This window comes from Oratosquilla oratoria, chromosome 26 (genome assembly GCF_046742065.1).
Source record: "Oratosquilla oratoria isolate Oo_2021 chromosome 26, ASM4674206v1, whole genome shotgun sequence".
Lineage (NCBI taxonomy): Eukaryota > Metazoa > Arthropoda > Malacostraca > Stomatopoda > Squillidae > Oratosquilla > Oratosquilla oratoria.
Window position 1 is genome coordinate 51,379,143 of NC_134802.1, and position 25,000 is coordinate 51,404,142.

General features: G+C 39.4%; 1 protein-coding gene across 2 annotated transcripts in view; it reads left to right on the top strand.

Moving 5' to 3' along the window:
• The window catches only part of LOC143039564 (uncharacterized), a 29,832-nt gene extending 6,474 nt beyond the window's left edge, over positions 1-23,358 (top strand). The window contains exons 2-5 of one of the 2 annotated variants that reach the window (XM_076209774.1): positions 6,404-7,772; positions 14,139-14,354; positions 16,060-16,200; positions 19,798-23,358. In XM_076209774.1, coding sequence (XP_076065889.1) covers positions 6,417-7,772; positions 14,139-14,354; positions 16,060-16,200; positions 19,798-22,668 — 4,584 coding nt within the window. In that variant the 5' untranslated portion in view covers positions 6,404-6,416 and the 3' untranslated portion in view covers positions 22,669-23,358. Of the gene's footprint in view, positions 1-6,403; positions 7,773-14,138; positions 14,355-16,059; positions 16,201-19,794 lie in introns of both variants that reach the window. The other variant, XM_076209773.1, reaches the window with a different exon arrangement.
• Positions 23,359-25,000: the final 1,642 nt, after the last annotated feature.

Here is a 25,000-nt window from a genome sequence, read left to right on the forward strand (position 1 = left end):
ATATGCAGAGTCCACTAGGAAAAGGAAAAACACACGGAGTCCGAGCACTTTCGTGATATATTCACATTATCAAGGAGTACAGAAAGATGAGAACAAAAAATGGAGATACAGAGTATAAGTAGGACAAGAGAGACATTTACCCTCCTCTCCGAAGCCTGAAAGCTCAGGTTGGGTCACTCGGTGAGGTCGTGGAAACATATTACTATTACATTAACTTTTAAAATATGTACTATTTAAATATTAAATATTTTATGTACTATTTAAATATTTAAATATTTGCAAAGGAATAATATATGGTGCAATGGCAAAAAATAGTAATGCTAATTGTCCTTTAAGATTCGAAAATACTTTTAAAGAACTCAAAAAAGACCAAGACATTCATATCACTAAAGCAGACAAATCGAATACTTTAATCATAATGAACAAAACTGATTATCTAGAAAAAATGAAAGAAATTCTCATGGATACCGAGACATATTGTGAGCTTAATAAAAATCCGTTGGACTTGGTGAACAGCTCTTTTAATAAGAAAATTAAGAGTATATTTAAGAAAGACGACAATTTAATTAAGAAATTTATGTCCATTTCACCAAATTTACCTTATATGTATGGATTAATCAAAGTACACAAAGAAAACAACCCTGTTAGACCAATTATAAGTTCAATAGGATCAGCAGCATACAAACTGTCCAAATGGCTGGTGACTCTATTGAACCCAATCGTAGGAAAAATATCAAAAGCAAATGTCAAAAACAATATTGATCTTATTGATAAATTGAATAGACTTGAGATAGATTATGATTTTAAAATGATCAGCTATGATGTTACCTCGTTATTCACTCGAGTTCCAATTGATGACCTGCTTGAATTTCTAACGGAAGAATTACCACACCACAATCTTTCTTATGATACTAAAACCATTATTGACCTTATTGAGATGTGTATCAAAGACAGTAAATTTGAGTTTAATGGAAAATTTTATAAACAGAAATTTGGGATGGCGATGGGAAATCCCCTATCAGCCGTTCTGAGCAACATCTACATGGAATTTTTTGAGACCAAGCTTTTAGCAAACATACTTCCCAAGAAGGTCAAATGGTTTCGGTATGTCGACGACATTCTCTGTATTTGGCCTAACAATGAAAATGTTGATACCTTTGTTACTAAATTAAATCAATTGGTCCCTTCTATAAAATTCACTATAGAAATTGAAAAAGACTCATGCATTTCTTTCTTAGATTGTAACATTCACAGATGCAATAAGAAATTTAGATATAGTATTCACCGAAAACCAACCAATGTCAACGCGTATATACATTACTATTCAGCCCACCATAATAGAATTAAACAGTCAGCATTTTCTTCCATGTTCCTTCGTGGCCTGCGCATCTGCAGCCCAGACTTTGTGGATGACGAAATGAGCAAAATTTATGACATCGGAACACAGTTGAGACATCCCAAATTCTTTTTGGACAAATGTTTCAAAAAAGCAAACAGGAAATTTTACAAAGGGGAACCAAAACAAAAGTTTGAGAAAAAGAATTTACTTGTACTTCCTTTTAATGAAAATCTTATAGAGATTCCTAATATTCTTAAAAATTTCAATGTAAATGTAGCCTTCAAGAACAACACAACTCTAAAAAATCTTCTCATAAAGAATTCCCCTGACAATTCTACAGGCTGTGTATATAAAATACCTTGTAGTAAATGTGACAAATATTATGTAGGTCAAACAGGAAAAGAATTAGAGGTTAGGATTAAACAGCATAAAAACAGCATAAAAAAGGGCCAAGAATCTAGTGCACTTTTTAAACATGTTTGTGAATTTGACCATCCTATTGACTGGAAAAATGCTTCAAAAATTATACAATGTAAGAATATAACAGAAAGAAATATCATATAGTCAGGAATTATCAAATGCAATTATGACCAACTCATTAATAATAGTTTAGGATTATATAAATTAGATCCATATATTGTCAGTAATATAAATAGTACATATTTTAAAAGTTAATGTAATAGTAATATGTTTCCACGACCTCACCGAGTGACCCAACCTGAGCTTTCAGGCTTCGGAGAGGAGGGTAAATGTCTCTCTTGTCCTACTTATACTCTGTATCTCCATTTTTTGTTCTCATCTTTCTGTACTCCTTGATAATGTGAATATATCACGAAAGCGCTCGGACTCCGTGTGTTTTTCCTTTTCCTAGTGGACTCTGCATACATATATATATATATATATATATATATATACATATATATATATATACATATATATACATATATATATACATATATATATGCATGTACGTATGTATATGCAATATAACGACAGGGAAGGAGAAACTCATAGACAGGAGGTACTTTCGTGTATTTACATCTTCAAAGTAAAACAAATACAAATATGGTTAAATACATGAAATAGAAGTAAGACGGACAGAGGGGAAACAGAAGAGGAGGGGGAGGGGTGTACTAAAAGATTTATGAGGGGAATGACCTCCGTCCCTCACATAGACCTGACTAAATATGGCTCAATCTGGCGGATACTTTTTGAACACCATAGCTCAGGTTTATATTTCCATCTTGTGTTCCTGTGGTTAAACATGATTGGGTCATTTTCCTCCCATACAGGCTTCTTCACTTTGCTATGATTGTTCCCCTAGACCAGTGGTTCTTAACCTGTGGGGAATTCCCCACTGGTGGGGAATGGCGGAGTTGCCAAGTGGGGAATGACCGGTCTGACAGAAGAACCAGTCTTTTTTTTGTCTTTTTTTTAATCGATGTGTTTTTGTATCTTTTTGTTTGTTTCTGGTGTCTTCTTGTTGTCACCGATGCTGTGGTGGGAAATGGAGAGTTGGCTCACTAAAAAGTGGGGAATTGGAGAAAAGAGGTTAAGAACCCCTGCCCTAGACCAATCAATTTAGTGCTAATTCAGCGCCTTAGGTCGAAATAAAGCGTTGTTTTCTAAGGCAGATCTTACTCTATACTTACGCTAGGAAATACCTGTTTTCAAGTCTTTTTTTCCCCCATTTTGTCCATTATAAAGTTTTTTACAAACTTTGTAATGAATTTTATTCATTAGCCAGTTGTTTTTAGGTGGGCTGTTCTTGATGAGGATTCTTTGAATACAAGAATAGAAATTTATACTTGAGCTGTGAACATTTGAAATGTGATCAATTGTTGACCAAGTTGGTGTTCAAAAAGTATCCACCAGATTGAAACATATGCCTGTCATTTGTTTTATATTATTTGTTTATTTGTTTGCTATTGTCTATTTATTATTTGCTTGATTTTCATCTATTATTAATTATCTATCTGTCCATTTATTATTATTTACTATTTACCTGTTTGTTTATTATTTAACTATACCTATGCATTTATTTATTTTAGTTGTTATTATTTATATTAATATGATTCTTATTTTATTTTTCATCATTATCATATATGTATTTTTTCGCATCCGACCTAGTTATGAACCAAAAGGTCTCCTGTTGGTATGCTCCGCCTTTGTAATCCTTTGTAAGTTAGACTTAAGCGAGGGACGTGAGGTTATTCACTTCATTAATCTTTTTGTACGTTCCTCCCTTCTCCCATCTGTATATATATATAAATATATATATATATATATATATATATATATATATATATATATATATATACATATATATCTTAACAACCACAATGCACTTTAATTCTAAGCCATCAAAGGCCAGCATCTTGATGGCCTAGTTGGAAAGTCACTGTCGCACTTGTCATGAGGATGCCGGGTTCGGGTCCTGGGCAGTACCATATTTCAATTTCAGCATGCTGGCCTTTCATGGCTTAGAATTAAAGTGCATTGCGGTTGTTAAAATGTATCTCTAATCACTGGGACCCATTCAGTGTTGTACATGTGTGTGTGTGTGTGTGTGTGTGTGTGTGTGTGTGTGTGTGTGTGTGTGTGTGTGTGTGTGTGTGTGTGTGTGTGTGTGTGTGTGTGTGTGTGAGGATTTGTGTTCCCATCCACACTGTTGCTAAGTTCTCGGAGGCTAGAGGTAGAAAGTTGGATGACCAGGCGAAGAACGAGTAGCGGTTTTCCGAATGTAAACAGCGATGAGTTTTAGTATTTTATTCTGCTTGGATAGTAGAGAGGAGACAGCGTTACCCGCTCAAGTCCAGGGGTGAATCTCTCCACCGAACATTGAGTCGTGGCGAAGAAGGGTTTGGTGTCGGTTGACACTACATCAATTTACATATAGAATTTATACACAAGAGGCCAAAATTGGCGTGAAACTAATTGAGTGATACACTCAATATTTTGCTAGCTATTTACAATATATATACCTAACCTAGAACAATAGGAAAACCTAACATAAATGAAATGGAACAAGAAGAAAAAAATATATACAGAAGATATGTTCTCCGTATAGTAATATTTAACGGTCGCCCTTGTGGAAGTTGTCCGCCAAGCTGACCATTGGACGCTTGTCTGGTTGTGAGGTCTCTCTTCCTCATTATCATGGAAAAGGTCAGGTCATGCTGGTGACCCAGTATCACACTACTCCTGAAATGTGTGCACGCGTTCACGTGCATGGTGCTAGAGCGGACGTTAACCTCATGTGACGTGCTGTGACGTGCCTTGTGACGTCTCCCTCTTGCAGTCTCTCTTCTTGCAGTCTGGCTTGATTGCAACAGAAAGCATGTATATATGCATGTATGCATATATACGAGTATATGTACTTATGTATGTATGTATGTATGTATGTATGTATGTATGTATGTGTGTATGTGTGTATGTATGTATGTATGTTTGTATGTATGCATGCATGTATGTATGTTTGTATGTATGCATACATGTATGAATGCATGTATATATTCATACATGTATGAATACATGTATATATGCATGTATGTATGTATATATGTATGTATGTATGTATGTATGTATGTATGTATGTATGTATGTATGTATGTATGTATGTATGTATGTATGTATGTATGTACATATGACTGAATGTATGTGTATATGTATGTATGTATGTTTGTATGTAGGCATACATGTATGTATGTTTGTATGTATGCATAGATGTATGAATGCATGTATGAATGCATATATGTATGAATACATGTATATATGCATGTATGCATGTATGTATGTATGCATGTATGTATGTATGTATATATGCATGTATGTATATATATATATATTATATATATACATATATATGTATGTATGTATGTATATATGCATGTATGTATATATATGTATGTATGTATGTATGTATGTATGTATGTATGTATGTATGTATGTATGTATGTATGTATGTATGTATATGGGTGTGTATGAAGGGAGACTTAGGCACCTTAACGTACACTCTCTGGAAAGACGATGAGTGTAGGACGATCCAAAAGAGGCATTCAACTTAGAAAATTTCAAAACGGTCAGAGGCTACAAGGATGATTCAGGCAAGGCCATCATATTAAGACAACGGATCAGGACTTGTAGTAATGAATTTAAATTGGACAAATTTATGTTTAAGAAGGAAATAGACAAGAATTGATTCACTGAGACAATTGATTGTTTTAAAAGAAGATTAGATAAGTTTATGGATAGGGATGATAGATGGTAATGGACATGAAACTGTCTTCTGTAGGCCTTATGGTCTCTTGCAGTCTCCCCAATTTTATGTTCTTATGTTCTTATGCACTGTTTATGTGTAAGTGGTCTCTTGTGACCTTAAGATGTCCCCACCAGTTCCCATGGAGCCTAGCCTAGTGTTTAGTTCGTCCCCTACGTCACTCCAGGGGCGCAAAAGCGGGACCGACGTCTCACCTTATTTCCTTCCTTCCTTCCCGCATTCCTCTGTGTATGCACATATATACATATATATACATATATATATATATATATATATATATATATGTGTATATAATATATTCTTGTAATCCCTTCATTCCATATACTTTGCACTGAAGATGTAATATACGAAAGCGCTCTGCTTCGTTTAGTTTCCCTTTCCCAGTGGTCACTCTTGCATGTATGCATGTATGTATGCATGCATACATGTATGTATGGATGTATATATGTATGTACGTATGTATGTTTGTACGTATGTATGCATGCACTCTATGTATGCATGTATATATATGTGGATGTTTTGATGGATGTATGTTTTGATGGATGGGTGTTTGGATGGATGGGTGTTTGGATGTGGATGTATTTCTGTTGGTGTTTATATTCAGTCAGTATCTTAGACTCTGCCTGATTCTGTAACTTTGTGTTCGTGTATAATTATGTCTGTGTCTATCTTTGTATTTGCCCCTTCGTCTGAACCTGTTTTTGTGTCTGAGTACACGTCTTCAGTCATACTATTTCGCATATTTCTCTGTTGATGTTAATTTTTTTTTCTTTCTTTCTTTACAGAACCTCGAAGACTATGGACGAACGACCCCCGTCCCCAGCTGTAGACACAGGGAAGTTGGCTGAGGAACAGAAGACTTCAATGTCTTCTCCTTCCTCCTCCGCTGATGACAAAACAACAACCCCCAAGAAACTCCTGAATCCCACCCTGAATCTTCAACTTCAGTCTGTCCTCAAAAGACACGAGAATGAGCTGGAGAAGAAGGTACTGGAAGACGAAAAACTGGAAGAAAACGATGAACAGACAAGAAAGAGTGAGGAGGAGGAAGAAGAAGAGGAGAACGAAAGAAAGAGGAGAATTAAAGCAAAAATTGATAAGTTAAAGACGGAGGATGGTGTAAAGGAGCACGCGAAGAAAGAAAGTGGGAGCAAAAAAGAAAAAAGACAAAAAAAAGAAAACGGAGATGATGACGTCAAGTCGCATTCACAAACGGAAGCCAACGCCACTGAAACGATGGAGAAGACCTTGACAGAAGAGGGTAGTAAGGATAAAAAAGGCAAGCAGAAAAAGAAGAAAAAGAAATCGAAAGACGATGAAGCAAAGAAAGACCATAAAAGAAAGAAAACGAAGGACAGAGGCGAGAAAAGTAAGTCGCAAAAGAAAGAAAGAAATTCTAAAAGTAAATCTCCAGACAAAGAACAGAGTGACAACAAAGGACAGCAACAAGACATGGAGGTGAAAGAAGGAAAGAGTATGGAAACTTCCGATAAAAATGTTATAGAAAACGTGAATAGGGACAAAGAAAACGGGAAAGAATTGGGATCTTCTTCGCCTTCTTGTCCACTGATCCCTGGCCAGTCTTCTTCCTCCCTTAGGACAGAAGAAGAAACAGAAACTGGAAAGGTAAGCGCAAGAGGGGCAAGGTCAACAAATGATGAAGACGCCGAGAACGGTGAGAAAAAGAGGGAAGAGGTAAGCGGGAACAAAGATGACCAGAGTGATCCCAAAAGCAAGAACCAAAGCGTCGAAAAATCTGCGAAGCAGACCGAACTCGGAGACGATGAGACAAAGAATCGCCTCAGTGGAACCACCAAAGAAACAGACGTTAGAGACGATATATGTGAACGACAAATTGAAAATACTGCGAACAAAGTAGAAAAAAGTAAAGAGAAGAAACCAAGTCCCGAAAGAAAGACAGAAAGCGCAAAAGAAAAGAGTAACAATGAATCTGTCAAGAACTCGCTGAAAAATATTGTGGAAGAAACAGAAGACGGAGAAGAAAGAGAAAAAGATGAAGAAGGAGGACGTCCCGAGGGAACGACAGGAAAGGAAAAGGAAGATCGTGATATGGAAGAAGAGGGAGTTGAAGGTGTGGATGACTCTACCAGAAGGGGAGAGAGAACAACTGGCTACCTAAATATGAAGAAAAAGGTAAGGATTTTTTAAGGGAACTTAAGCAAAGGTTTCGTGAGACATAATTTCCTTTTGTCAATTTATGAATAAGGTGTAAGAATTTATATATATGTATATATATATGTATATATATATATATATATATATATATATATATATATATATATGTATATATATAAACTTTTTATCCCACAGTCGGAGAAAAGAATACACTAATGTCGAACGTTCTGTATATTTCGATCACTAACTGTGACCCTCTTCAGCAGAATGAATACATAGTGGAAGGCATATGCTTATATACAAAAATGTGAGGTGAGAAAAGGAACAAGCTCAGGTTACATGACCGATGCTCCGCAGGTCGCGTGGGGTTTTGTGACCTTGGAGTACATGATGTAGCACATGAGGTAGCACATGCTACCTCATGTACTCCAAGGTCACAAAATCCCACGCGACCTGCGGAGCATCGGTCATGTAACCTGAGCTTGTTCCTTTTCTCACCTCACATTTTTGTCTATAAGCATATGCCTTCCACTATGTATTCATTCTGCTGAAGAGGGTCACAGTTAGTGATCGAAATATACAGAACGTTCGACATTAGTGTCCTCTTTTCTCCGACTGTGGGATAAAAAGTTTATTTTATCAATGTGCTACGACATTACTTTATAGTGGATATATATATATATATATATATATATATATATATATATATATATATATATATATATATTGTATGATATAGTTTTGTGTGTGTGTCTTCTGTGTGTTTGTGTGTGTGTGTTTTTGTGTGTGTGTGTGTGTGTGTGTGTGTGTGTGTGTGTGTGTGTGTGTGTGTGTGTGTACTTACCTAGTTGTATTTTACGGGAAGGGGAGCTACGATCGTGGTGTCCCGTCTCTGTATCTCGCCATATCTAATTTACTCTTAAATTCTTGTATTGTTTTTGCACACTCTATTGTTTCGTCTAGTATGTTCCATACATCTACAACTCTGTGGGGAAAGCTGTTTTTTCATGTCTCTTCTATAACTGTCCTTTTCGAGTTTCTTTCCATGTCCTCTTGTGTTTCTCTTTCCCAGCGTTTCTCAACCTTTAACCTTTAAAATAAATTGCATGTCTCAAGGAACCCCTGCGCAAAAAAGAAACACATATACCATACCTTTCTCATTTTATTTTCATTGTAATAATAGGATGATGTCTACATTACATTACTACAATAACCAAGAATATGTCGTGCGTGTTTGATTATATTACGTATATGAAATTAGATAAGAAATCAAAAGTGCATTAGCTTATCTCACTTGTTCTCGCGGAACCCTTAGGGACCTTTTGCGGAACCTTAAGGCCCCTACACACTGTCAGTCATGATTGCACAATATTCATGATTGCGCAAGCATATCCTGTGTGAGTGGGTGTGATTGAATGTTTGCGCAGATGATTGAGGAATTTCCAACCCGGTTTGATTTTGTAAGCTCAAGCATAGTAGTTACACCATCATGAGTGATAGTTAGTGTCGATGATTGCGCCAACAGCTCAGCCTTTCCTTTGAACCAATCACCACAAACTCCAAGAGTTAAGTGGTGATTGCTCAATCTTACTGATAGTGTGTGGCCCAAACACTGCTTGCACAATCTCGATGATTGTGCAATCATGATTGACAGTGTATAGGGGCCTTTAGGGTTCCGGGGAACCCTGGTTGAGAAACACGACTCGGTCCCTGAAGACCTGTTTGGACGCAGACCCTTCTATTCAGCTTGAGGTGGACCTTCAATAAACCCTCGAGGGCGTAATCACTTTGTTCTGGGTTCGAATCCCACCCTCCTCAACAATTCCCAGCAGTGTCTGCTACCTTCCCCCCCCCCCCAAGAAGCGCATGATAGGACAAAGGCGACTGCTTCGGCCGTAGTTACTCAGCTCCTGCTGACGCAAGCTAGTCATTTTCTTCTTCTTTTCTTCAAGAAGTCTGTTAAATGTTATATTTTGACCCGCGTCAGACTGCTCTAGTGAGCTAGACTGAATTCAGATAAGAAAGGGAGTTCTATATCAAACTCTTAGTATACTGACATACAAATAACTGATGCACACTAAAAAGAAACACACACACACACATGCACACACGTACACACACGTACACACCTACACAGACACACATACACATACACACACGCACACACATACACACACGTACATACACATACACACACACACACACACACACACATACACACACACACATACGCACGCACGCACGCACACAAACATGCAAAAAAGTGTATCAGTAATTAACTGTCTGTGCATTTGTACATATATTCACCTATATCAATTGTGATATACAAGTATAAATCTATGCCTGTTTATATACGTCTGTTCTCCATCTATCCATCCACCCAATGTAGCTCAAAATTAGTTTAAGGTTTTAGACTAGAAGATGTCCTCTTTTAGGCTACTTCATGAGTTGAAACACTTTTGGTGAAACTTGAGTTCCAGGAATTACTATTTTTCCAATTTCTTCTCGTGGTATCCTCCAGCGACCAAAATATCTCTTTTGACAATTTTAGTTTTACAAAAGAGAAGCAAGCCGACAGGAGACCTTTTGGTCCATAACTAGGTCGGATGCGAAAAAATATATATAATAATGATAAATAAATGAATGAATAGGTAAGAATTATTATAATATAAATAATGATAAATAAAATGAATAAACGCATAGGTATGATTGAATAATAAACAAACAGGTAAATAGTAAATAATAATAAGTTGACATATAACTAATGATGAATGAAAATCAAGCTAATAATGATAAACAAACACACGAATAATAACAAAGAAATAAACAAATAATATAAGATATATGGTCCTTGATCTGAACGACCTGATATCTTCGATTTCTTTCTTTTAAAGTAATAGCTATTTTTAATCTTCCATCATATGGTTAGTCTGTTTGGATGGCGATCAAACTGGTTACTGCTACTTTGATTTAATTTGGAAGTGGGTAGAAACAACTTCGCCAATCGTGTAGTTAATGAATGGAATAAACTTCATGTAGAGGCACTGCAATGTAGTTCAGTTCGAAGCTTTAAGAATTTTTTAGATAAACAACTAAGCAAGATGCTGTAATGATGATAATTTAATTTATATTATTTGTTTATTTGTTTTGTTATCATTTGTCTGTTTGTTTATTATTATTTGCTTGATTCTCATTTATTATTAATTATATGTCAATTTATTATTATTTACTATTTACCTGTTTGTTTATTACTTAACTATACCTATGCATTCATTTATGTATTTTATTAATATATACATTACTATAGTTTTTATTAATTTACTTATTTATTTGTTTATTTATTTATCATTGTTGTGATTTTTTCCCATGCTCCGCCTTTGTAATCTTAAATTTTCTAGAACGAATTGAGTTCTGCGTTTTTTTTTTCTTGTTTTTTTTTTTTTTGTCGTTTCTCTCTCATATTTATCAACAGTCTTTATATCTGTTTCGCCCACAATTATATTAATATGTTTGCCGGGTTTCTAAATATTCATGATCGTTACTCCTAAATCCATCTCAATTTATTTTGTGATAATTTCACTACCCATGAAATAAATCGCTGAATGTTTATTTTCGTCTTTGCCCACTTCTAATACTTTGCACGTACATACTTAATGTTTTTGTGAAGTTTTTTAAATTTCTTAGTATTCACAATAAACAGTGATTAATAGATAACTAATCTACAAACAAAAATTATGTAGAGTTCTCTGTCTGCCAGAGGGAGACTAGAAGGCAGTCAAATCCATTCGTCAGCCATTAAAAGGAAACACACATTTCGTCGTTGTCATATTTTCCTGTACTCTGCATTTGTTTCCTACAGAACAAAGTCTGAATAAGAACAAACCAGTTCACTTCGGAGAGTTGAAAATCACCAATAGGTTGTTATGATGAGTTGTGGAAGATGTTTATACCGATGGCTTTGGGAGAGAAAAAAAATCGAACGCGCATAGAGTTCTGCCGTTATTACGTCATGTCGTTTGATGTCTTTCCCGCGTGAACGGACACGGGCACCCACCAGCCTGTTGTGGTTGAGACCGACTTGGCCGTTTCCTCTGGGCTTGTAGATCCTGTGAATCATCCAAGTCATCCGTTGCTGAGCCTCTTTGGCATTTGGCTCTGGTGACAGCTGTCCACGACACACACATCGTCATTTCTTTCGAAATTACTGTATGTCCGAATCTTATTTTCCTCCCACGCAGTCGCCACCTCTTTTCTTTTATCTTTTAAAGTATCGTCATTGTTCTCCGTAGTCTATCAGTGGGATGTCCTTCTCTTCTTCCTCTGGAAGGCTCTTGAACTCTCTTTCTCTTCGTGCCTTTCGACCTGTTCCTATGATCTGGATTCTTTTGAAAAAGGGAGTGCCAACGGCCTCCTCCTCCTCCTTCTCCTCCTCCTCCTCCTCCTCCTCCTCCTCCACCGTAGCCACTTAATGTTAAATTGGTCCTCTTGTTCTCTTTCTTTTCGTACAGATGTCTCCTGTGGGATCTTTATTTTATTCTTTTCTATGGGGTATTATGTCGTTTTTCTTTCATATGTAAATACAATATGTAAAAGAAACACAAAAGGAGGGTAATTCGTAGTACACAGGCTTGAGTCCTTTGCGACGATGGGAACGAAAATTTTAGAAAGAGTATAACAAAGTTGTTATTTTTTCAAGTGGCATTTGCTACAGAAAACTAAAATATCCTGCTTCCACAACATCTGACACATTTATTTTCTTGGGGGAGGGGGGAGGAGCCTACATTCATGTGACGTCAGTCGTATTTCGCCACAAAGGCACCCAACTTATCAGATGCCTGTTGCATCACTCTTACAAGTTTAACCAAAACAAGTTAATCAACAAAGACTAATTCGTTATTTTATGTTGACATTTAATCATATCTTTACCAGACGTTGTCATTCTAAATTAAATTTCTAAAAGTTTGGTTACATTTTCTCTCAAATGTCCTCATAGAAGTCGACATGACGTCACACATAACTCCTCCCTCTCCCTCACTGTCCATGGTCGGATTTGTAAGTTTAAGTCTTGTAGAGTTTTGAGAAAATGACACTTCTCGCAGTCACACGAATTCTCAACAGCTATGAAAAATGCGATCTGCGTGACATGACTTCCTTAGGCAGCCATGTAACCTACACCACTGAGAACGGTGTCACAAAAGTAATTTATGCCAATGTCACATTATGCGGCGAGACGGGTGCGACCAAAGTATGTTTGCAAGTTCAATTAGCCAATTAAAACCACCTAACGATAGCCAGAATTTGGTATAATGATCATCATCTTCCCCTGGTTAGAAAACTGTTATAACTTTTTGAGTCTAATGGCTTATGTTTGTAGAGGGATATTAACTCGAAGAAATGAGTTCCAGTAGAGAAAACTTGTGGCAACACGTCACTACTGCAGTGTCCCCTTAACGCATATAGCATTTTTGTAAAATAAAATTGCTAATCTTGGTCAAACCATTATATGTGTCCGTTATAATGAAATTATAGATTACAAATAATGTTGCCACAGACTAGGATGACCCTTGTAGGCTAAAAAGCATCTGAGTGTGACATAACTGTATAAATTGTACAAAAGTAATAAAATATTGATTGTATATAATTGATGTCATGGCGGACGGAATAGCGTATTATTAGTCAATTATAGGTCAAATAAACCTACTATTATGGATGAAAGAGTTTGGTCGTGATGTGGATTCCAACCACAGTAAACTCAAACAATACTCTTAAAGGCAATGTTTAGGGTGATTATAAGTATGTACGCTTTTCCATGTATGATCGTATAAAACTAAAATCAACTGCCTAACTTGGTTGTCATGTCAACTTCAGTACATCCACCACCGACATTGTTGGAAACAACACTGACACCATCCCAAGTCACCTTCGCTAACAACCATAAATGCAAATGCTGACACCATCACTCGCACTACGAATGGCAATCCGATCTAATTGACAACAATAGTGGCAGCGCAAAATAACACTGAAAATAGAAAAAACGATGTTTCATGTTCATTTCTGTAGATTCCACTTGTAACATAACTTACACACTTACTAATTATCTTTATTCATTGTGTACTCAAGGGTGTGTAGATAATAATGTATTCTGTGTACGTGTGCTGTGTGTGTGTGTGTGTGTGTGTGTGTGTGTGTGTGTGTGTGTGTGTGTGTGTGTGTGTGTGTGTGTGTGTGTGTGTGTGTGTGTGTGTGTGTGTGTGTGTGTGTGTGTGTACCCGCATGCGTGATTGCACATACACGTACTTTCGCCCGTGTGAAATATCTAATTCCATATAAGGAAAAAACCCTCAAGAAACTACAAATCACTCCAAACCTTCCTCCCCTTTTCAGGGCGCCTTCAAGTTCTGGAGGAAGTACTTCTTCGTGATGGAAGATCAGATTCTCAAGTATTACAAGAGCCGCCAGGACTACCAAAACCTGAAGAACTTCAAGGGCACTTTGGACGTCTTCGCCATGGAGAACGTCAGGGAACGAAGGCAAGGATTTTTGAAACATAACCACTACCCTTTCGACATCCAGCGTCGATCTAAGTCGACAGTGCACTTGGTAAGTTGTCGTTGTTTTTCTTGCTGAGTAATTCTCGCAACAGTCGCACTATCAAGTAGGTTTTAGTAAAATGCAAGACAGTAATGTAAGTGTGCCAATTGTAGTGATCTGCTGGGAAAATAAAACAAAGGCGGGCTGCGAGCATTCGTGAACAAATACAGGAGGTAGTAACAGGTCTGCAAATACCTCCAAACACATTCGATCTTTTGATTCCGCATTTTATGAAAGGAATCCAGGGGGGGGGAAAGTCCCTAACTTCAATATATCTTGTTCGATTACCTTTCTTTCCCAGATGATTTTTTTCCATAAATTTTTCTCTGTGACCCTTTTACTGACCACCATATATTGTGATTTTTTCCTGTGACTTTTTTCCTAGCCAAAATCGTGATTTTTTTTCCTATAACTTTATCAACGGACACTAAATAAACACAATCAACGTCTGTCGTACACGAAAAACGCTGGTTGTCTTTACATTCCATCATGGAGAGCTTCATTATTCCTCTTCCGAACTAGTTGAAACTTGCATATTTGATCTAAAATCAAAGTAGACATTGTAGTTGCCCCCCCCCCCCCAAAAAAGAGATACTCGTTCCGCTAGCTACTATGTTTATAAACATCGTATCTTGGATTCAGTTTCTTATACAAGAAACTATTCAATACCATTTGGGTCTTTTCCATTTTACGGCATCCAGAAATTTTAGGTTAGGTTAGGTTAGGTTAGGTTAGGTTAGGTTAGGTTAGGTTAGGTTAGGCCAGGTCAGGTTACGTTACGTTACGTTACGTTACGTTACGTTACGTTACGTTACGTTAGGTCAGGTTAGGTTTCAGATTAATATCCAAGATCCTACCATTTTTATATATAGACACCGTAATGTATAAGTAATTCAAATTAATACTGCATATCAATCAGGCAATACTTCAATACCATTTTATATATAAATACCGTAATGTATAAGTAATTCAAATTAACACTGCATATTAAACAAGCAATACTTCAATACCATTTTATATATAAATACCGTAATGTGTAAGTAATTCAAAGTAACACAGCATATTAATCAGGCAATACTTCAATACCATTTTCATATATAAATACCGTAATGTATAAGTAATTCAAAATGACACTGGATATTAATCAAGCAATATACAATACTCATGATTACTTACCGCTATTTTATGGTTCCCATGTACAAGGTGCCCAAAACTGCATCCAACAAACTTCCAAATATTTATAGTCCTCCACCAATTCCACATCTCCATTTCGGCTAAACTCCCACACCGTCTAGTGCCTTCCAATCCACATCGACCATAGCCGATTCCAAAATACAAAGATTAACAAAGTTTATTAATCGTAAATTGATGTACAAATTATTAAGTAAACAATTCCACAATTATTAACTGAAACTTACGAATAATTAACATATGTGTATGTATGTAGGCATATATTTCCAGACATCTTTGGAATCGCTAAAAGGATTGCGTCACACTTGCTGGCAGCCACCGACACGAACATAATTCCAATAACTAAAACATAAAACAAACTTCCCAGCGAGGCTGCGCTGTTCTGCTCTCACAAAAATAATCTAAAGTAATATTTATATGAATAGATTGCTTCCACTAGTGGTGGACGACAACGAACGGTGTTGGACTGTTTTTAGAACGACCGCTAAAGATTGGTCTCCAAGTTTGTTTGCTCTCTTTGCAGGCCGCTCCGACAATTGAGGAACGTGAGAGGTGGCTAACTCTCCTCCAGGGGGCGCTGAAGAAGCACAAGGCCCCTATGCGATACTCCTACACGGGACTCACCGAAGGGATACTAAGAACGACCTCAGAGCAGGAACTTAGAGTAAGGAAGGACTTGTTCCTGTCCTCGGCTTCATCATCTTTGTTATCCACTACCTCACCTCATCGCTTCCGTTTTCTTCCTCACAAGCATCATCATCATCCTCATCTTAACCAATCAGTCTCCAGGGTCGCCTTTTAAAACTTAGGAAGACCTACCCAGGTGTAAAGGGATGGTCACTATCTGCACCATTTCCATTGTTTTCAGTCTGATTTAATATTGCAATTACCGACAGCATGGTCGGACACCACGTGAAGATGGGACCTTTGCTAAAGGTACAACGTTTCGCTAGTTAAAGATTTTTTTTTATACACAGACGCAAGATACGACCTCTGAGCTACTAATATATCTCGGAATGAATGAGAAAAGAATACTAATAGGACAGGTCAGCATCCCACGGGGTGGCAATCAAAGTTTAACTAAAAGAATTAAATGAATTTAAGGGGATGCAATATAAAATGTGCCTCTGGTTTGTTGTTTGGTGTTTGAATTCTGAATACTTACTGCTTCTAGACATTTTCTCCTTAACTCGTCGGTTTCATACATACATATACCAAAGGCTCTTTACTCCCCTACACGGGGGGTAGCCAAAAAGAAAAATGCATTGAAACCACTCCCACCAATTCCATTCCCTACATATTCCACTCCCCTCCACCCTCCTTCCTCCCCCTCATCTTGGTACCTCCTGAATGACGGGTCATCCCTGCATCCTGTCCGCTGCCCTGGGTCAGAGGCAGTGTCGCAAGACACAGCACATCCACAGCAAGGCCGCTTCATTAATTCGGCGACCCCTCCCCCCTCTCCATCCCCTCATGCAGAAAAGGAGAAGACTGGGAGAAATCCCTTCGGACTGCGTCAAATTATTTCTCATACATATTTCCTCACCCACCATCCCCCACCATCCCCCACCCACTCTCCCGTTCTTCCTCAACAGATATTCCTCTCTTTTGTAATGCCCCTTTTACCCCATCCATCCATCTCATCCTAGGACGACCCTCATATTCCATCCTTCCACCTCTGCCTTCCACACCTCTTTTACTAATCTTTGTTCACTCATTCTTTCCATGTGTCCAAACCATCCTAATAGTCTTTCATCAACCCTATCTCCTAACTCCCTTTCCACCCCTGTCCTCCTCCTCACCTCCTCATTTCTCACTCTATCTTGCCTAGTAACTCTTATTATACTTCTCAGACACCTCATCTCAAACACATTCAAACTCCTTCTCTCTTCCTCTCTTATGTTCCATATGTCTGCTCCGTACAGTGCTGTCGGCACAACCACTCCTTCATATAACCTCCTCTTTGCATCCATTCCCAAATGTCTATTTCTCATTACATTTTTTAATCCACCAAGTCATTTACTCGCTTCTCTCAATCTACATTCTACCTCCACCCCCACTCCTCCCTTTCCTGCCACATTCGCACCCAAGTATCTAAAACTATCCACTTCCTCCAGTCTCTCCCCCTTAATGCTCACTTCCAGCCTGCTGTCACTCTCTCCCCTCGTGCTTTTCATCACCTTACTTTTGCCCACATTTATCTTCGTTGGTTTCACATAAGATTAATTCAGTATGGTCTCAGTCCATTTGGTGGTTGGTTTTTTTTTTTTTTTTTTTTTTTTTTTTTGTGACACGACTGTTGGTAGTTTTGTTGTTTCTCACGTCATTGTGATGTTCACTTTTGCGGGTTTTTACATCACAAGATGTTTAGTAAAACTCCCAATATCTTTTGTATGGAATTTAGTAGATGCCGGCTTTCTTACTTTTTTCTTTATTTCGTGACTTTTTTTCTTGTCTAGCATACTACTTCTATGTTGTATCTGGTTCTTTGCGCTGTTCCTGTTTATCCATTATCTCTGCTGTTTTATTTTCACAGTTTGGTGATGAACAAACATGAATAATGAAAAATACATGAATAATAAATCCGACCAACAATACCACTATAACGCTTGTCCGAATAAGACTACCAAAGAATTTACGAAGGATGTTGGAAGTTCTACGTCGACAAAATATCACACCGAAAAACACCAACCGCCTAATGGACTGAATTAATCTTATGTGAAACGGACGAGACAAGGAGAAAATGTCTAGAAACAGTAATTATTCAGAATTCAAAAACTATACAACAAATCAGATGCATGTTTTATATTGCATCCCCTTGAATTAATTTAGTACTTTTAGTAAGAAAAACTTTGAACGGCGACCCTTGAGATTCCCTGTCCTAGTGTCCGAGATGCAGAAGTAACTTAGAGGTTGTATTCTATCAGATGCATGTTTTATTTTGCATCCCCTTGAATTAATTTAGTACTTTTAGTAAGAAAAACTTTGAACGGCGACCCTTGAGATTCCCTGTCCTAGTGTCCGAGATGCAGAAGTAACTTAGAGGTTGTATTCTGCTTCTGTGTTCTCGGAAAAAATCCTTAATTAGCGAAACGTAGTACATTCAATAAAAGTCCCATCCTCACTTGGTGGCTACTGTGACTATGTCATCTGTCTTGTCGTTTGATTCATCTTTATCATCAATGTCACCACTATCGTCATCTCAGTCAACTTTTGTTTTCATGATAACTATCTTCTGCTGTTCTGTTGCCTTCATCGCCGCCATGTCGACATCACTGTTGCTATCTTGTTCCTAGTCTTCTTAGTTGCCTTTATTGTATGCTAAACTCGTCTTCATTAACTTCATAGTCATCTATTTCTTCTTTCTCTCTTATCTTCTTTTTATTCTTCTTCTTTTTTGTTGTTGTTGTTTTGTTGATATTCCTTTTCTGCTCCATCTTCCTCTTCTTCTTCTTTTCCTCTCTTTTTTATATAATTTCATATGATCATTGGTGATTACATTTATCATCATACAGCTCAGTATAGGTCAAAAGACACACATGGTATTGTTAGTCAGCCTTGGCAGTGTGTCAGTCAGCTCTGACACAGCATCACTAAGTTATGACACAGTGTCACTCAGTTATGACACAGTGTCACTCAGTTATAGCACAGTGTCACTCGGTTATGCCACAGTGTCACTCAGTTATGACACAGTGTCACTCAGTTATGACACAGTGTCACTCAGTTATAGCACAGTGTCACTCGGTTATCCCACAGTGTCACTCAGTTATGACACAGTGTCACTCAGTTATGACAGTGTTACTCAGTTAAGACAGTGCAAGTCAACATTGACAGCGTCAGTAAACCTGGGTAGTTAGTTTGGCCACAAGGTCCTTTAGTCTTGCTACAGTGGCAGTCAGCCTTAGTGCATTATCAGTCAGCATCATTAGTTCATTGTCATATATCTATGCCATAATACCACTTAGCCTTGGCACAGTGCCATTCCATCCGACTGACTGCAACTATAGTCATCCTTTTGACCAACTGCAGCTCAGACCTATCACCACGTAATTCGACCTTGATCCACCCTTTCACTATCTGAGTAAACTAAAGTTGTCAGCTCTACGAGAATGTCCTCAATCTTTTTTGCCTTTACAGTGAAGTCGAAACAGCAGTGCCCAAAAAAAAAAGACAGATTAAAAAAGTACTAATAGCTGGACTCACAACACTTATTGGGTCAGCCACAAGAAGTTCTTCTAATTAGCTCTTGTCTTTTCAGAAGGCTTCAACACTTCCCACGGCCTCGAGCAAGTCGAAGAGGGACTCGATCTCCTCAACTAGCTCATCCGACACCGACGGACGGAACGCCCAGTCGGAGGAAGGGCTCAACAACCGAGCGAGCGTGAATCGTGACAGCCATATCGCTGTTCATCCTCGGGTCAGATTCGGTGTCGCCTTGAACGTCAAACTCGATGACCTTGGGTCAGTGCAGCTCAAGAAAGCTAGGGAGTCTCTGTCCGCAAAAAACAGACTGGTCGACGAACTCCCAGAGGGAAAGAGAGAAGACGAAATCGAAGACGAAAGGGAGGTAGGGGATGCTCAGGAACGCTTCGGAGTCAAGTTGCAGCCTTTAAGGTCTGAAGGTTCCGACAAGATAAGGAAAATTAGCCCCTCTACTCTGCCGAGACTCCCCAGAGAACCCGTTCTCCCCATCCAGAAGAACAGCCTTGCTGCCAAACACGGAGATACGTCTCCCAGAAAGTCTCCAACACCTGTTCACAAGGAAGTAAACAACGTACCAGTGATACCACTGTCCAAGAACATGAAGCAATTCGTGGCCAAAAGCCAAGAGGATTTGGATGAGCAGTCTTCACAAGAAATGGAAGAAAGTGGGGAGAAGCCGAAGGAGAACAGCAAGAAGACTGAAGAGGACACAAAGAAAGGGAAGGAGGAGCAGGGGAAGGAGGAACAGAAGGAAGAGGAGGATAGGGAAAGCAAGAGTTTGACCGACAGAGTGAGTTCATTAGAAGAAATAGACAACATGACTGTTAGTGACAAGTGCATAACAGTAGACGACAAGGAAGGGAATACGATCAACGGTGACGAAGAAGAAGAAGAAGAGCTGAAAAGCCTATCCCACACACCACTGGCTCATAAACTCAGCCATGCAAGTGTCAAAATCATTCATTATAGCGAAACAGAGGACCTAATGACCGATGAGGTTTCTCAACTTGACCAAGTATCGGTTGGTGAGGCGCCAACTCCCGAAAAAAACGAGGGACTCCAAGAGGACTCTTTCTCTGACGTTGAAAAGACAACCACCTCACCAAAATCAGTTGAAGTGGTAGAGTCAGAGGACAACAGAGATAAAGGAAAGGAAGAAGAAAAATCAAAACAGAATGTGACCGGAGAAATTCCTCTTGTTTCCCAGGAGAGTGTTTCATCCCCGTCCATTGTGCCTACACCTCCCCAATCCCGGGATCATCCTGACCTTTCATCGTCTTCGAGAAGGAAGGACGCAAAGGATCCATCGGCCTCTCCCAGGCCATCCGAACGGAGTCGAACTAACACAGGCAGTAGTACAAAGTCCCAGAGAAGCGACACTGACACTGAAACCTCCCTTTTCAGGTTTCTGATAGGAGGAAGGTCGGAAAGTAAGGGCGAAATCTCATCGAAGAACAAAGAGGATCATTCGCAAGTCCGAGAGCGAACATGTTCCGATAGCTCTCTGGTACAAAAGAAAAGGTCATCATTTCTGAAAATCTTCAAGAAGGAGAAAAGCAAATCTGACAAACTCTCTCGTGCTTCGGTAGCCGAAGAGTCCATAGTAACTAGGAAATTTGAAGCAGGAAATTCATGTAAGGAACAAGGACAAAGCTCGATGAAGAACGAAGAACTAAGTGCCAAGACTGATCTGACTGTTACTGAAGAAAATAAATCCAAAAACCCCACATCAACAAAACGGGGAGAAGACGCAATCCCAAGCGAGCAGGGCGTCAAACTTCGCATTCATCTCGAGAACGAGGACCTGCAGGTGCGTTCATCCTACTGCAGTATCTACAGTCACTCCTCGGTGGAGGAAGACCCCAAGCCTAGAATTCCGGAGAAAAGCCGCAAACGCGAAACGTCTCCCTATTATGATGTTCCACAGAACAACCGTCCTGTTTCTGGAGCAGTTTTCCAGATGGTGTACACGGAGGACGACCCGGAGGAGAAGACCCCTGTGGACGGCTGCATCAGCCAGGAGCAAATCGAGGCTATCCTGGACACGAAGGAAAAACGCAAAAAATCGGTGAGTCAGTATCCAGGACCTTTCTTGTCCCTCCCGTTACCGGGAGGGAATAACAGAGACAGTGGTACATCCTCAGTCAGTGCTAACAGCACCTCTTCGGACACGGACCGCCCCTCTTTCTTCTCGAGTATCAGCACTGAGAGTGACGACCCGCTTCCGACGACGAACTTCCTCGGGAGTAACCGATCTTCTGTAGACTCGGTCACTCTCACAGAGAGTGGGACTTTGCAAGACAAAGAAACAGAATCGAACGCGCCCATGAATGAGATCGTTGCATCCGGTAGTGCATCCACCAGTCTCAGGCAGGCGTCCGATGCCACCCTCGGCGTGGACCTGCGCAAAAGGAAGAGCAACAATGCCAACAGATCCAGCTTCACCACTTCGGAGCTTGTGGCCGTCAACGAGGAGGAGGAAACAGAGAGCAATAGTTCGATGATGAAGGAAGGCGATGGGATTGCAGTAGAAAACAAGGAAGGAGGCGAGGAAAAGGAGGTGGAGCAAACGAAGGGAGAGGAGAAAGACGAGAAGGAGGAAACGGAGGAGAAAGAGGAGAATCAAGAGAAGGAAGAAAAGGAGAAAGAAGAGATGGTGAAGGAGGAAGACAACGAGGAAGCTGATGAGGACGACTATTTTCCAACGCTCAGCCTCAATGTAGAACACCGACCTACTTCAGGATCGCTCAAGGTACCTCTGCCAGAGAACACTCCAGGATTAAGAACCTCGGGAATCGTGGCTTTGTCAAAGTACCTGGAGGAGATGAAAGACAATGGCGAAGAGGAAACGGTCACCGGCCGGGGAATCAGCCGACTGGGCCATAGTGCTGCAGTGGAAAAGCTGAAGGAAACGCTACAGGAGGAATGAGAAGCTGCTAGGAACAACGAAACCCGAAAGAGTTTTGGGGGCATCACTGCTTAACTCTAGAGAAGGAGAAAAGGGTGTAGGACCAGTGTGGATAATTGCAACAACAACAGGATCCAGTGGCCACGAATTTGACCCATCACCGTCAGACACTTCATGTGAAATCTGAAGGTGTCTGTCTACATATCTTCCCTTCCCCGTTCTGACACCGGCCTTCGGTCGATGAGAGAGAAATAATGACGTGGATAGACTGACTACCCGTGCAGTGTTGATCACTTTCGTGAGAAAAGGAGAAAGCAACGATCTGGGCGCCAAATGCCGGAAGGGGAGGGGGCTGCCCCCCTGGTGCTCCCTTCCTTTTTTTTTTTTTTTTTTTTTCTTTTCTTTTTTAGCCTCCGCGGCAACCCCTTCGTACCGAAGGGATTGTTTTTAGTCGCAATTCACGCACCTCGCTCGTCCAACCGACGCAGTTGCGTGTAACCTTCAGGGAGGTTGATGGGGAAGTGTGGATACCCCATGAGTCGCGTTGCGTTGCAGAGGCCGGAACTGCCACTTTCGCCTTTTGTGTATATATAGCTAATTTTCTTTGTCCACCATGAGGTGCATTACTTGTTATCAATATCATTATTATGGTTTATGACGCTAAGCGATGTGCTACCCCACTGTGGTGGTGGTGGTGGTGGTGGTGGTGGTGGTGGTGGTGGTGGTGGTGGTGGTGGTGGTGGTGGTGGTGGTGGTGGTGGTGGTGGTGGTGGTGGTGGTGGTGGTGGTGGTGATGGTGATGGTGATGGTGGTGGTGGTGGTGATGGTGATGGTGATGGTGATAGTGATGGTGATGGTGATAACGCTGGAGATGGCAATGGCGATGATGATGATGATGATGATGATGATGATGATGATGATGATGATGATGATGATGATGATGATGATGATGATGATGATGATGAGACGACGACGACGACGACAACGATGATGATAATGATGATGATGATGATGATGATGATGATGATGATGATGATGATGATGATGATGATGATGATGATGATGATGATGATGAAGATGATGATGATGATGATGACGATGACGACGATGACGACGACGACGACGATGACGATGATGATGATGATGATGATGATGATGATGATGATGATGATGATGATGATGATGATGATGATGATGATGATGATGATGATGATGATGATGATGATGATGATGACGACGACGACCACGACGACCACGACGACGACGACGATGATGATGATGATGATGATGATGATGATGATGATGATGATGATGATGATGATGATGATGATGATGATGATGATGATGATGATGATGATGATGATGATAATGGTGATGATGATGATGATGATGATGATGATGATGATGATGATGATGATGATGATGATCATGATCATGATGATGATCATGATGATGAGACGACGACGACGACGATGATGATGATAATGATGATGATGATGATCATGATCATGATCATGATGATGATGATGATGATGATGATGATGATGATGATGACGACGACGATGACGATGATGACGATGATGACGACGATAATGATGATGATGATGATGATGATGATGATGATGATGATGATGATGATGACGACGACGACGACGATGATGATGATGATGATGGTGATGATGATGATGATGATGATGATGATGATGATGATGATGATGATGATGATGATGATGATGATGATGATGATGATGATGATGATGATGATGATGATGATGATGATGATGATGATGATGATGATGATGATGATGATGATGATGATGTGATGATGATAATGATGATGATGATGATGATGATGATGATGATGATGATGATGATGATGATGATGATGATGATGATGATGATGATGATGATGATGATGATGTGATGATGATAATGATGATGATGATGATGAGTCACCCTATGTCCGTACTGAGTTGTTGTTGTTGTTGTTGTTGTTGTTTTCCCTCCAAGCGATTACCATATTGTACTCCCTACCACCACCACCCCCCCACCACCCCACCCCGACTCGACGGATTCTGTCCTCCTTCGCATCGTGGTCGACATGACGTCATGTCGTTCTTAAACGCCTATCTTTGCATCGGGAATTGGATTCCTGACTGCAAATAGACATGTTTTGTGTACTTAGTCTTCGATATTGCCAAAGTGTTTTGCCAAAGACAACGAGGAAAGACAAGTGTAGACAATTTGTATTTCCTCCTTCGAAAATCCAGTAAATCGAAACCATAGAAGACGATGTCAGTTTTACTTTATATATATATATATATATATATATATATATATATATATATATATA